At 39.2% G+C, this 15760-nt stretch overlaps 1 protein-coding gene across 1 annotated transcript in view; it reads left to right on the top strand.

The window, feature by feature from the left end:
- The window catches only part of XKR4 (XK related 4), a 225606-nt gene that overhangs the window by 127661 nt on the left and 82185 nt on the right, over positions 1-15760 (top strand). The window contains exon 2 of the mRNA XM_039703005.1: positions 9221-9420. Coding sequence (XP_039558939.1) covers positions 9221-9420 — 200 coding nt within the window. The remainder of the gene's footprint in view (positions 1-9220; positions 9421-15760) is intronic.

Here is a 15760-nt window from a genome sequence, read left to right as displayed (position 1 = left end):
GGTGCCCCAAGCTGAAAAGCCAGAAACACTGCTCTCCATCTGTCTCCATTCCACTCTTACCTCTACAAGCAGTCCCTTCAAGTGCAATCAAATAGGTGATTGGGACACAGGTGCATCTTCCTTGCCAGTCTCACATGGCAGATCTCAGGACCCTTTCCAAGGGCTATCATCATAAGTCTGTCAGAGCTGGGAGCGAACAGGGAAACAATTTAATTCCTGCTGCAGCCCCAGGGGCTGGTGAAGTGAGGATGCCTATGATAATGATTATATTCTTGTGACAGCTGCATGGTGCAGATCCTTGGCCATGACTAATTGCCTTTCCAGGGAATGTCTGGAGCTCCTTGGGGGTTTCTGGGCTTTTCTGATCCCTGATTATTCTTGATATGTCCCAACTGAGACAGAGGCAAACCAGGATTCACTTCTTGGGGTGCTTTAGGATGACTAACAGTCAGACAGGCTTAGAAGCAAATGAAAAATATGACATGGGGAGGAAGGGAGCAGAAGAGAGGAAAGTCATTGTAAACCACTATTGGTTGGGAATCTCAGCTCTTCTTCATAGGACAGATATAGCCTTCCACTCAGCCATTCCCTAAACCATGTAAGGCTGCAGGGATGAAACCAAACGGAGACAGTTGCAGAGCAGGCTATGAATCGGGGTTTTAGCTGATCTCTTTAGAGTGCCCTGGCATTTATCAGCAGAGCCATGTTTTCCTAACAGCTTCAGTGGACTATTGCTTCAGGCACCCATAAGGACCCTTTTGACAAAGCAGGAAAGCTCTCAGTTTCTCAGAGGACAGAGAGCAGGGCAGATATCTAATCTCTCAGGATGCTGCTTGCCTTTAGGGATCTGATCTGACACAGACATCACTCCCAGGGCTGCAGCCTTGATAATATATAAGAAACTCTAATGTTTCCCACAAATGGAAACCAAGGGAGCCTCTGAGAACCTCTGAGGTCCGAAGCACTTTCATCAGCTTTTGATGAAGCAGTGCCTGTAGTTAAGGAGCACACAGGTGTACAATGCCATGCAGGAAATGACAGTGCAGTAAAACTCCTCAGTTGTGCTACTGAACATGTCTGAATGGCCTTGTCACATGATTGAAACAGGAAAGGCAGCTGCCTTGCAGGACCAGTGGCAATGCCTGGTGAAGAAACTGTGAAAAACAAAGCTATACACATCTGCAGCATACTGTGAATTTTTTTATTATTTCACTTCTGCATTCTCCTTTTCAATTCTAGCCTGTAGTTTATAGTGCAAAAAAATGCACTGATGCTTACTCCTTAGAAGTATCTGGCAGCATCTAGAGGAGCTGTGGCCAGTGGCTGTGTCATACTGCCTGACAAGGTTGTGCCATCCCTATCACTGGCAGTGGCACCATCAGCTGCCTGTCCGATGGGTCCATGGCCACCAAGCTCTATCTGCCCCCTGCCCTTGGTCCCCAGCACTGTACAAGGGGAAAGCTGACCCAGGGATGAGCACCACAGGCATGGCAGGGGCAGCCTTAGAAGCACAGGACTTCACAGGCTGAGAGGGAAACAACAGAGCCTGATAGGGAGCCCTGGGAGGCAAGTGCATCCTGGACATATCCCAGTTTTGAGAGGAGGAACATGGAGAAACAATTAAACTAAACAGCAAACATGCAGGAGTACTTCTGTGTGATCTGGCAGCATGTGCCAGGCATGCTGTGGGGATATCACCTCACTGTGTGCAGAGGAAGAGGGTTTGCTGCCTGCCTCACCTGAGCCTGCAGGGTACAGAAAAAAAGGAAGAGACAGTAAATTGCTGTAAAGCTAGAGATGCCTGCAGAGGACAGCCCGGTATCCATGCTGCTCAGTGCAAGCACCCAGGCTGCACCTCATTCCAGTACAAGGAGATTTGTTTCCTGGAGATTTGTCACCTCACACATGGTTAAATCCCACAATGGGCTGAGCAGTGGGGCTCAGCAGCTGTACCCCATGGGTGAGGAGAGTAGGGGAGCAGGCTGCATCAGAGATTTATTTAGACCAGCCTGCCTTCTCCTCATTAAACCTGGACCTAGTCCAACTCAGTCTTGCCATCTCCCTCCACCACTGGTTCACAAATGGGAGGTCTGCACTTTGCACATGGCAGGAAAGGAAGGAAAGTGCTGGGTATGACTGGCTACAGTTGGGGAATTCATAAAGTAGCTAAATTCAGATGGCCATAAAAATTTAGATGACCATAAAATGCTGCTGTAATACGACTCATGGCCATTTGAGAAGGATCACCCAGTCATAGAAGATGCTGGGGAATGCTTTATAGGTCGTAATGAAACAGATGTAATCATTGTGTTTATGCTCGTAAAGTGCCTTGCTTTATGTTATAGGAAGTAAAGCAGTTATTTTTCTGATATCTTAAATACTGCAAAGTAAAATTAAGTACAAGGAGTTGTTTAGTTTGTTTTTTTTTAATCTTTGTAGGGTATGCATATTCTGGAAATCAGCTTTTAATGTCTCTTATGATGAAATATCCCCCAGTGGGATCTCTCCTCACATGGATCTCATCTCAGTGACACAGATGAGGATGCTGCACTCATAATTTAAAGTAAATTAAGTCCAGACTTTTAACTGCTGGTAAATTGCCAGAACCATGCTTAGTTGGACAAGTTTTTGTCACTGCTGTGCTCCAGAATGCATTTCAGTTTCCTTTTGCGCATTAAACCTTAATGGTCGCATCAAAAATAATTTGATTGGAAAATTAAAAGTTGGCTGTTTTTTCCTTCCTAGAATAAGGAATCAAAACTGAAGGGATTTTTTTGTTTCTTCAGAACAAAAAGAATAAGCTTTAGCATATACTGCTAACACAGTAAGTATTCCTTCTAAAGAAACTTTTTTTATTTAAGTATTCAGACACACCTAATAAAAAGGCACATAAGAAGTAAAATAGAACAATCTGTTGTTATTTAACATGGCAAATACTGTTGAGATACAAACACAGTTAAGTTTTCTCTGGTAACTAAGCAACAGAAGAAAATACCACTTATCCGAATTGCTGTTTATTCTACTGATTTTTAGCTCTGCAGTAGTGATTTTTATCCTTTACACCTCACACACAGAAAGAACTGTTTATGGTACAGCTAAATTGTTTAATATAGTGTTTGATGTAGGGGCAAATTAGGCACCAGAATAAATGTCTAGGACTGCTCCAAATGGCCATTAATGACTTTTGGTCTTCTCACAAGTTCTGCACTGGATTATGCAACATAAGCAGGCATCCTCTACAGACTTAGGCAATTGCAATAAAATGGAGTACATGAGGCATGAAATCAGAACAATTTCATTTTTACAAAGAATGCAAATGGTGTCTTATTCATGTGTATCATCCTAAGGACTTCTTAGATAAAGCACATGGTAACAATGTAGTCTTTGACACTTCTAAACTGAAGAATTTTTTTCTAGAGCCATATAAATTATCATCAGATGGATAATTTCATTATGGTGAAAATCTGTAGCAAGTGCTCAGAGCCATAGTCAGACTGGACTCACATATGGCTCTGCACTTGCATATGCACATACTTGTTGTGCACGCTGTCTAAATGAGCAGCAGATGAACATAACTTTTCCAAATCTCAAAAATCTAAATTTATAGCTAAAGATTTGAAAAAGTTATGGGACTGGAAGAATGGAGGTAAAATCAAATAACAAACTTTGGGGTGAGAATCGCAGAGGAGCTCAGAAAATTGGAAGACACTGAGCCAAAGTATGCACAGCAAGAGCAGTCAAGTCCCACATGTTTGGGAACAACATATCCACCAGTAATAAGGGTTTGGTTTCTCTTTTCCACTTATAGTAAGCCTCAGCTATCTGTATGACAAAGAATGGTGTCTGTGAAGCATAATGGAGCAGCTTCTGAAATAATTTCTTAGAAGCAATAGGCATAAATGACACCCAGATACTATGAAGTACATTGGGGAAAAACTCAAGCTCTGTTAAATCACTGCCAAAAGCATCTTCAGTTTCAATGATACCAGGATATTCACCAAAGGTCTTTTATAATAGAGTAGATGAATAGTTGCCAGGTTGGAAATCCTTAGCACAGCCTTCCAGAATAACTGACTCTGAGGATTTGTCTCCTGTTTGGTAGGCATTCTGGGGGCCTCCTTGCCTGACTTGTACTGGTGCAAGATCTGGGAGAAGTTCCTAAGAATAAGGGAGAAGGGAGTTAGAATTTTCTTCACATAAGAAAAAGGCACATCCTCCCAATCATGGGCTTCCAAAATGTCAACTGGATTTGAGTGTGCTGACTGAAAGTTATACCTGGCTCCTGAAGGTGTTAGGTTGGTCAGCTGCCAACTCCTGAGGAAGAAACTCTGTAAGATTATTTTCATTCATCCTAGTTAATTGAGCAGTGGTTGTACAGCACTTTAGACGTGGAAAGCACTCCTATAAATATTTGGTATTATCGTATAATTACACTACCTCATCTCAATTAAATACACAAGTGGGCATGCTTTAATCATAGGTGAATTGTTACCAGAATTATTTCAAATGTAGGTATCTCAGTCTATGCTGACCATCTTCAAGATTGCAAAATGAGGGCTCTTGATTTTGGAAATACTAGAGAACCATTGTCTTATCAGAATGAATGTCTCTTTCCTTAGAACCAAAATACATTTTTTTTCCCAAATACAAATGTAGGCCATTTTTTATTTCTATTTGTCTTGCATCTTGGACCCTGTTGTGGACATAAGGAATAGCCTGGTTTTCTGTTTGTTTCTTTTACTTTACTGCCTTTCATCATTAATATAATGGAAAAAGAATGTCACTTTTGGTCTTGTCTCAGATTCACATCCTTGAGGTTTATGCTTGTTAAGGTCTGTATACTGTGCTGTGTGATGCACTGAAATTAAGACAATTAAATGCTGAAAAATTCTCTACTTCCTTCAAAGGTTAAGACATTAAGACTCAAATAACGATATATATGTTGCCATTGATTATCAGTCATATAGTGCTTCTCACTCCATTGTATTTATTCTGAATATAATTTTTTTAAATCATCATTGAGATCCCAAGCAGCTGTCTGTCTTCATAAAAAATGGTAAATTTTTTTTAAAAAAGAGACACAGAGAGAGTAAAAGATTAATTTTGAAATAAAAATGTTTTGATATTGCTTTTTCATAGTACATTTCATCACAGACTGAAAGAATGGTTTTGGTTGGAAGGGACCTTGAAGATTATCCAGTTCCAATTCCCTGCCATGGGCAGGGACATCTTCCACTAGACCAGGTTGCTAAAAGCCCCACAGTCTGGTCTTGAATACTTTCAGGGATGGGGGCATTGACAACTTCTCTGGAAAACCCCTTCCAGTGTTTCAACCACCCTTGCAATGAATAATTTCTTCCTGATAACTAATTTAATCCTATCCTCTATCAGTTTGAAGCCATAACCTTCAGCCTCATTCAGGTACTGGAAGGCCATAATAAGATCTCCTTGGAGCTTTCTCTTGCCCAGGCTGAACAACCTCAACTCTCTCAGCCTGACTTCACAGGAGAGGTTTCATAATCCTCTAACTGAAAGTTCTCTAAGAAAATCAGTTATGTCTAAGTTCTTCTACACAAAAAAGAGAGCTATGGAATTGTAGGGTCTTTTTGTGGAGTGGTGTCTTTTTATTTGGGTTTACTCCTCTAGTGAAATAAGAGACTTTAAGACAAACTTGATCTATTAGACAAAGTAGTTACTTTACTAGATGGCAGTATTATTATCACACTTCCCATTTCTGCTTCTGTTCCCTTTTTTTAAACTCAATTCTTCACTCTTTTTCATCTCTTTTCATATCAATTAAATGTTCTTTGGGAACATGGATAGGCAGGTTTTGTATATTTGCAAAGCACCAGCAGAAGACTGTAGTTGACTGAATGCAACCACAACCAAAAGAATAATATTCACATCTGCTCTTTCAGGTTCATTGACATCAATTTACCTAAGACATTCTACAATGCAGAACTCTATGCTACTTTTTCCTATATCTTTCTGAAATAACTGCATGCAAGAGTCACAACCTGGACTCACAAAAAAAATGTGAATTTCTACTGAAACTATAACAGAACACCAAAACATAAAAACCCTTTAAATCTGGAACTACCTCTGACTGTGTCTGTATGGCACTTGCTGACAATAGGCCTCCAGTGAGGGTGTCTGAAGTAGAATTACATAATGCATATATATATAAAATGGAATGTGTCATTGCTGCAGTGTTAAGCTATATTTGGAAGCCACTACAACAAAGCACTTTCTCCCATTATTTTTCTTCTATATTTCACAATCAGAAAAAAGTGTCTTTGATATATGAATCATTTTATTAGACCTTCTTTTTATTTTAATAACTGCTAATTTGCACACCTAACATCAATTGCTGGTGCAATTAATTGTGGATGCAAATCAGAATGTTTAGCTGTCTAATCACCTGATTGTGCCTATAAATCAGTGACAGTAATTATGCGTGTAAATGTTCATTTCAGCCTGCAATTAATTTGGTCAAAATTGAAAGGACAGAAAAAAATACCACTCTAGGCTAAAATTTGGTCCCCAGTGTGTAAAAACAGAAAGTATCTTCGTCCTCTATGTCTTGTGTTTAAATTACAGAGAGCTAAGTAGACAAAGAACAATGATTCCCCAGTCCCCAATAACTCACTGCCAGTGTTTCACAATAAAGTGCAATGGGAGAGGAAATATTTCCATACGGGTTCATTAATCACAACATATTTGCCATGCACAACCACTCTGCAGAGCAGGTAAAGAACCCTAGGGGTCCTCACCTGCCACAGTATGTCATTTTTGTAATAGGAAAAGTATTTTTTGTACAAATGTTGTAGAACTGAAGTTGCAGATGGCTCCACTGGCAGAGCTAGAGCCTCCTGGCACAATTTTCAGCAGCCACAGCTCCTTTAGGAATTTATAGCAAGGGTTAGTGCTATCTTAAAAGAATGATGCTGACTGAAGATGCTGTCTGTTCCCACTATGCACAATATTCCAAGGTGTGCCTCTTGGGAGGACATGTTAGGCAGGACAAACAAAACCCACCCAAACAATAAACTGCAGAAGGAAATACAAGCCTTACCTGTCCCTGTTGTGCTGCAGGACTTTAATGAGAGGTCCAGGAACAATTAAATGGATCGTGACTGAGAATCTGTGGGTCCAATGGACCCCATTAACAGAACTGTGCAGCAAAAGATGCCTTTCCAGCTCAGTGGCTTTCAGATCTGGGCAGCAGGCCATTCCACTTTACCTAACCCCAAAGACACCAGAGAGCCTCAGTTATGCCATCACACTCTGACCCATCTAGACCTACTCAGTGTTTTGCATGAGAGTTACAGTTGGTGCCTTGTTTACTGTACCTCTGTGGTCTCTATCTCTGAGCAGTTCATTGCTGCTTCACTCCCACACGGGACTTTGATAAAATTCAAAGCCACCTGGTGTGATTTTAATTTAAATGTGAGTTTAATGTGTTTTCCTTTCATATTGCTGTGATGTGCATTGTCAAGAGAAATGCTGCAGGCTCAGATCTGTCCTCTCAGCTGTTTCCCTCTGCTGCTCCCTGGTTTTGTCTGGTGAATGTTCCTGAATAAAAACTGCTGCTCTGCATAGAGTGTGCATTGGGTACAAGGGTACATTGGGTCATTCTTCAAGGGGGCAACCAAGTCTTGGGCTCTTTGCCAGTCAGAAGCCAAAAGTCTTCTCATCAGCATAAGACACCTCCAGAGTTACAGCTGAACATAGATTAAAAGCTCCATACAACCTTTGTAAAAGAGATTGCACAATTCACCATGCTCCACCAGTTAGTAAAAGGGTTTTAAGACAAAAACTTGGGGAAAGAAGAAATACTGAAATACTTTACCCTAACTAATTAAAACAATTCATATGGAAAGTGGTTCAAATTTACTAACTTTTTCTAATTATAAAATAGGATCATACTTTAAAAAATTGTTGTGAAAACATAATAAAAATAGCATAAGAAAATGATGTCAGGAACAGGATATGAAACATACCTCAAGCAAAAGGGAAAAAAAAGATCTACTTCAGTTAGTAACCCCCCAGTCTGCTACTGTAGGACACAAGGCACCCTGATGCAAGACAATACCTTAATCTTCAAAATTTTTCATTGAGTGAGATTGGGGATTTTTTTTTCAGCCAGCCTTAATTAGTTTGGAACTAAAATTGTAGGAACAATGTGGGAGCTTTTCTGACACAGAATATCTGAGATCAGATCAGAGTAACATAGCGGATCAAAGGCCACCCAGAGTGATCACTGTGCTGTGACTCAGGTGTGTCATGGGAGGCTGCTGCATGCTCTGTGAGGGTCACCACAGGCATCACAGCATCTGGGTACTAGCCTTCAGAAGACCTCCCTTGCTTCCTAAACCACTCATTATTCCTGTACCCACCAAAATCTACTTAATGAGCTGGTTGCCAGGTGTTTTTCCTGCTGGTTGCACAGGGCATGAGAGCTGACGGGCTTTGCCTCTTGCTCCCTTTATGTGCTGGTTACTACGGGGAGCAGTAGCAGCCTGTTGGGCTCCTGCTGCTGCTCACTGCTACTGCTGCATGGGAGCTACCATAGTGAGTCATTTCTGATCTCCAAGGGAACCCACAGCCAGATCTCCTCGCCTTCTAAAATAGGAACTCACAGCTACATCTTTTCTCCGACTAAAATAACCAAACTATAAGAAAAAAACCATGATACATTTGGCAGTATCTGAAATACTCGGTGTGTCAGATGGGTGGAAAAGCAGGACAATAAGCTCAGCCATAGCAGAGATACAGGCTAAGACCACCTCAGACTTGCAGTGCAGGTGGTCCTCCAAGTCCTAATAGAGCCATGCAGAAGGAGATTAGGTGATTAGTTGTTTACAGGTTCTCATTAAAGAGTCAGTTTTGTTCCTCTCATTATTTGCAAAACCTCTGAGGAAGGCCATATAATCAAGATATCACCCCTATATTTCAAATTAGAATACTGGGTCCTTGAAAGAAATACTGTTTAACAAATAAGACAATGCTTAGCTTTTTAAATGGAGTTTAAAGGCTAATATTGTCTTCAGTTTGGTTTACTCTTATCACATCAACTATTACAAATTGAAATACAATGATCTTTTTCAATAAACATTCATTATTTTGAAGTACATTGAACAAAACATTGTTTGCAAACAGAAGTCTAACCTGTAAAATATCATTCTGTGCTTCCATAACCACTTTCTTTAATTTCCAGGTATTTTCACACAATGTACTTGGGTATCCGGAGTCGACAAAGTGGAGAGAATGACAGATGGAGGTTTTATTGGAAAATGGTGTATGAGTATGCAGATGTGAGTATGCTGCATTTGCTAGCCACCTTTCTGGAAAGTGCACCACAGCTGGTCCTGCAACTCTGTATTGTTGTTCAGACTCGTACACTCCAGGCTCTCCAAGGTAGGGGTTCATTTAATCTATTTATTTTTTATAATTTTTGGAAGATGTAATTTCCACACATACATATTTATCTTTCATTCAGACTGCTGTGTGCCTTGTAGTCCTGGCATAAGAGCAGGTCTTGCCTGCTAGCTGCTATTTAGCTGTTAACAATAACTCTGTCAAGAAAGCTGGTGTTATTAGAGGTTTTTTTAGCCTTTCTTAATGGCCCTGGATCGTGGATAGGATTTAAAATGTTTTGCTTTCTGCATGTCCTTGTAATAGAAGAGCACTTCTGATTATCCACTGGGCCAATGTGAAAATTGCATCAATCAAACTATTACTCTTCTCCCTATGCTTTTTTTCTGTGAATGTTCAAAACCCTGCAAACTGCAGTAATGAGGTTCATACGGCATTATGCAAAACAGGAGATGGCACAGGAGATAACAGCAATTCTGTGAAGAAAATGCCAATGTTTATGCCCATCCGTTCTCAGTCGTGCTTACCTGAAATAATACAAATCATCTCTCCAGCAGTACTCATTCCTTCACACTCTGGGTTTCCTTCTAGGGTTGATGCTTTCAGCAAGTGTGGTTACTTCTTTAAAATGGTAAATGCATGCATATGTCCTGCTACATGGCTTTGTCAGCCGGTGATACAGACATTAGAATATCTCACTTAGTATTGCTTTTCTCCTGCTGCTTTTGGCTACCTGACAGCTCTCCTTTTGTATTGTGCCATTGTTTTGTCTTATGGCTGCACCTGGACAGATTTTTTTAGCAAGGGAATGAAGTGAATGAGGACTTGGAATCCAGAAGGTGACAAAAATGCCATGAGGCAATGAGGAGTGAAGGGAGGAGGAAAGAATGAGAAGGACAGAGGGAGGAAAGAAATGCAGAATTTTGTCATTTGCTTTTGAGGAACAGCTCATGTGCTTACTACTGTACAAGAAGAAAATGTGACAGCTCCTTGCTGCAAGAAAATGTTGGGTCTGGTTAACTTATTATGAGTAACATGCAGAGAGTGTGATTGGATAAAAAAGGACTGGGCACAAAGTGGGTAACTGTGTGAAGATCTTTATCCAGGGCAGCTTCCTTTGGATAAATCAGAGGTTTTACTTTTACAGAGCTCTGAACTGTCATGTCATAAAGAGCTGTACTTCTTCCTGTGTTTTTTGTATCATTAGATCTAAAACTCTGCCACCTTAATGGGAAAAGAAACCCAAAGTTTCTATTTTAATTAGTTGGGGCTCTGTACAAGGAAGTTTGCCTATGCACTTCCTACGGCAATTTCTCAAAATGATGAGGCCCCACACCAAAAAATTCCAACTATTATCATTGTGGAGAAGGTATTATTGCTTCAAGATTTGTCTCCCCAGAAAAAGCGAGTCCAGAGAATGACTTAGGAGAAGAACATAGACAGAATACTGTATGGTCAGCTGTAATTCAGCTATCTTCATAAACTATTAATACAGAATGCCTCTCATCCTCATTTTAGTGCAATAACAGATCTCTCTCTGAGAAATAAGCCTGGTGAGTAGACATTCAGCCTGTGATACATTCTGCAAGTGGTTGTTAATTAGAGAAGACCTGAAATGCCTCAATTTAAAAGGCAAAAATTGTTCCTGCACTCTGCAATCAGCTCTGTGAAACCTATATATCAGAAACCAGAAAGTAATAGAACTATAATTATGGATTTCAGCTGAAAAGGCTGAAGGTATTTACTTATGCTCTCTTCCCCCATTTTTTTCCAGCTTCTATAGAGAAAAGGATCCATTTTAAAAAACTAAGAATATTAAACAAGATGTTAGCATTTTCTTAAACAGTAGTACCATTATACTCTCATGACAAAAGCTAATATGTTTTAGCATCTTGCCAGCTGTGAAAATCCTTTTTCTGTTTTCTCTCCTTTCTCAAAGAAATGATAAGGCTAATGCATTACACCATAGGATGGTGGATTAGCTGTGAGGCTGCATAAGAAGAGCATAATTTTTCTCAGTAGTATCATGCTACAAATGGGTGTTTTAAAAGGCCCAGCCATAAAGTATTTGCTTCAGCTACCTGTCCTCTCACTGAGCCTGTTAGAGAGATTTCCAACATGGATCAATGAGCAGGGTATTTGATTGATTTTCTTTGTTTAGTGAATGCAACTGGTTTTTTATTGTTTTTATTGTTCTTTTAGTTCTCTTTTAGTTTAACTTATTATGAGAATTGTTAAGTGACATCACTGGTCCATGTTCTTAAGAGTTTATGACTTTCACAAACCACAAATTTGGCATGGGAAATGAATGATCTGTAAGCAGGGTATTTCTAATATTAATCCATGAATTACTGCGAGAAAAACTTTTATGAAAGTTTTATTTATGAAATTCTATATTTTTAATTCCAAATGCAACAAAATAGCATTATTTCCAACAGGAGAATACTATCAGCATATAGTATCTATCTATAGAATACTATCTATAGATAGTATAGTATCTATAGAATACTATCTATGAATAGTATAGTATCTATAGCTAGTAAAGTATCTGTAGTATCTATAGAATACTATCAGTATAGAATACTGAAGATTCCAAGTTTTATAATGGGTGTTGGCTTGATTCAGACTATTTCTTATTTCAGTAACTAAGCCTTGCTAATCAAGGGAAGAAATATGTGCAGACCAGTACATCTTTATGGGCATCATGAACAATATTGTGCAATATCTGTGAAACCTTTCCTCTCAGTCTCGCATGCACTGCAGAAAGGACCACTTCAAAAGCCCCGAGGATACACCATTTGCCTGGGCTCCCCAAGCATGACTTTTAAAACTGCAGTGTAAGCTTCTATCAAGGATTATGTATCCCTGTATCATGACCCTGGAGCAGAGAAAGGCTTGTGTGGGAGGCCATCAACAGACTTTATGGAATGTCGTCTCTCTTCTGTATCCTCATCCAGAGATATCTGAGTAATAGTAAAACAATAGCTAAATTATCATCTAAAAACCTGATTCTTCTTAAGATTTCATCAAAACTGGCACATTTAGAGGCAATGTTCACTCTTATTCTGCTTACAACCAGCAGCCAGGTCTCACCTGAGTGGAAGGAGTGAAATTGCTTATGTTGGAAGCTGATGATTTCTAGGTGCAAATTTCTCAAGAAGATGAACAACTTCAGTTTGACAGTGGACTAAACTGGAGCTGTGCTAATACCCCTATTACCTCCACCTTTTCCACTCTGGTGATTCCTTTGAGTTTGAAGAAATATCTCTAGAAGACTGACTGTTGTGCCTTGAAATAGGTAATTCCTTCCTCTTTTCCTCACGGTAGTCTGTTCCTCCTGCCTCTGCTCTGAGCACAGCCAAGCTTTCTGGGACAGGGGGATATCAACAATGGGTAATGTCAGCCCTGGGGAGGCAAGGGAGGACACGGCATCAGGGTAGGTCAGGAAGGTCAGGGCTGTCCCTTTATGTGGCACCTCATCATGGATTCCTACTCACAGACTAGCAGCCATACCTTGGCACTCCTTTACTTACTTCAGTTTTCGCACTATGCCATTTGATTTTAGAAATGCTTCTTATCTTAAAATGAGTAAACTCCCAGAAGGCAAAAAATCTTGCTGACCATCTGAAAGCGACTCCCATCAGTTATCATACAGATATAGATACTACTTTCCTATTCAAGGTATGTGTTCTAACCACACCTAGATGAGCAGATAGATAAGATTAGTCCTTGGATTTACCACAGATTTCATTATTTAGTCTGTATTAATTAACATATTGCTTAAATTATAGATTAGCTTCTCATTCCTGTTTACTGCATTGACAATTTTTTCTTCATCAGCCCCTGGGAGATTTGTTCTGGCTTCTCCATACAGTGCTATTAATCAAAGTCTCTATCAAAGTTTAATCAAAGTCTAACCAAAGTTTATGTCATATAAAGCTGCATTTCTTAATGGGGACTGACAGTAGTGCCAGAAGTAAACAAAAAGTTTAGACCAGTTTATAAATTCATCAAGTTTCATTGAAATCACCACATACCACAAAGCTACTGGATTCTGCTGAAAATGCATTTCCAGGAAATCTCCCTAGCCAAACATTTTCCCATTTTCTACAAACTCTGTTGGAAACCCTACACTGTTCATATGCTGACACCACAGCCAGTGCACAAACATTTACAGTGCCACCAAGCACCATTCTCCATTGCTTCTACTCCAAACCAATTGCTGTTCCTGCCTGAGCTGAAGAAGAAGAAGCTCAGAGATTTGATAGCAGTTTATGACATGGCTGATAGGTTCTAACTTTATCTGGCAGAAGCAAATTTTGTTGTTCACTAGTTGTTTATAAAAATCCTCTGGCAAAGCTCAATGTTGTGCATCAGGAATTCAGACTTTTCATATCAGCACAGTAAACTGAAAATCATTTAGTCTACAAATTTTTTGTGAAAAACATTATGCTTTTGCGCAGCTTTTCTTTTTTGTTACCTTCACAACAATTTTGGATTGCTCTGTAAAATGCTGCCTACATTTGCAGTGCCCTATAAATAAATAAATAAATAAATAAAATACATAACTCTGATGCAATATTTTATACAATTCAATGTGTATTTGTATGGAAATCAGGTGCAGCACTTGAGTTCTGGGCAAGTTGCCATTACTTTTCTCTGAGTTGTCAAGGTTCTGCACCACTGCAGTCCAGTACCCAAACTTTCCACAGAGAAATTAAAACAGAGCAATCTATAGTTACAGATTCTACTTGATACTTTGCAAATCAGATTTCCAGTGACAAGGATCAACAAGTATGATATACTACGGAGTAAATGTGTTTTCTGGAAATGACTCTTAAACCGATCTGCAGGTCCTTTTGCAAATTTTAAAAATGTTATCTTGTGCTCATTAGGATAGCGGCATCATATTAGCATACCCTTGTTTCTGATAGTCCAGGAGAGGACTTCCTGAAGGCAATCATGTCATACAATCTATTTCATAACCTGATTACAATCTTAAAACTAGTTATACCCTTAGTATCTAATATACCAGTTGAAAGTTTAATTCTCTGATTGATATAGACCTGCTGATGCCTGTCCTGACTTTTTAATTTTATCAGCAGTCTGTGTATATTTATTCTAGTGCCATTCCTCTTTTTACACTTGTTCCCTGAGGAAATGGGGTTTGTACAATTATATAGCCCATTTCTGTCCTTCAGTCCTGCTTTTAAGAACTTCTGATCCATTGCAGTATTTCAATCAATATAAGAGAACAACCAACCTCTCAAAGATAATTATGTTTTCTTAAATGTCATTAAAAAACCCCAGTCAATACAAATAAAAAATAAATAAAAATAAGTATAACTAAAAAAAAAATTTAAAAACTGAGAGCCTCCACTACAGGGAAAAACAGTCAGACTTCAGCCAATATTTTTTTATTACCTATCAGCCACCAGTCATCCTTCCAGACAAAGGATTGCACTGCTTTCCCCTGCCTAGTGGGACTGTTCTGAGTGACAAATGGGATTGGGGAATAAGAAATACTTTGATGGAAAAGTGGAATCATTCCTCCTGCTGTGCATTCTTTCATCTCATGAGAGGTTCTGAATTTTCTTCATAGACTTTTTCTTCCTCAGTCCCAGTCTGAATTAATCTTTGGTGTATACAGATGACCAAGGATGCACAGAAGACTCCACATGACTTTTATCCAGATCTCCCTTATTTGTCATGGCAATATCTCACTAGGTATGATCTAGGGTTGTAATTCCCTCTTCACTCAGGTATTGGACTAGTTAAGTCTAGTTATTTCATGATCCTTTAAAACACACTGGCTCTTCAAGTGTCATGTCACTCTGATGAGGCTTCAATTACATTATAAAAATGTATTAGCAACTAAATGTATGTAATGAAATTTCATCTCTTTTCTACTTTTCCAGCCTGCAAGGTGCCCCTGATTTTTTCACATATCACTCTCCTTTCCTGCATTGAAAATATCTCCCAAACACTTACTAGTACATTATATTTTAAACAAAGGTCATTAAGATAAGTGCTGAGACAAGATTGTTTCCAAGTGTAATCAGTATTGAAAAAGTAAGAGTAACTCTACTCCACCTCAAGGGTTCTTTATTAGCATTTCAACATAATCTGCAGTATCTTTCTTTAATTAGTTCCTTTACCTGCCTTATTTCTTCTCTACTATTTGCTAACCTCTCAAGCATCACCAGTACTTTCCCATTAGCATTGTAGTCACCATTCTGCCATTTGATAGATTAGATCTGCCACATTTTGCTTGTTGAGAAAGGGGTTATATAAGAAAGCTATTGAGTTATTCTAGACTCTAGCTCTCTTATTATCTGCTTCATTTTTAATGTATCCATTCTTTTTCATACACTTCCATGTT

Source organism: Passer montanus, unplaced genomic scaffold (assembly GCF_014805655.1).
Source record: "Passer montanus isolate IOZ18808 unplaced genomic scaffold, ASM1480565v1 scaffold16, whole genome shotgun sequence".
Taxonomy (NCBI): domain Eukaryota; kingdom Metazoa; phylum Chordata; class Aves; order Passeriformes; family Passeridae; genus Passer; species Passer montanus.
The sequence above is the reverse complement of the archived record's forward strand: the minus strand, read 5'-3'. Positions and strand labels throughout refer to the sequence as shown.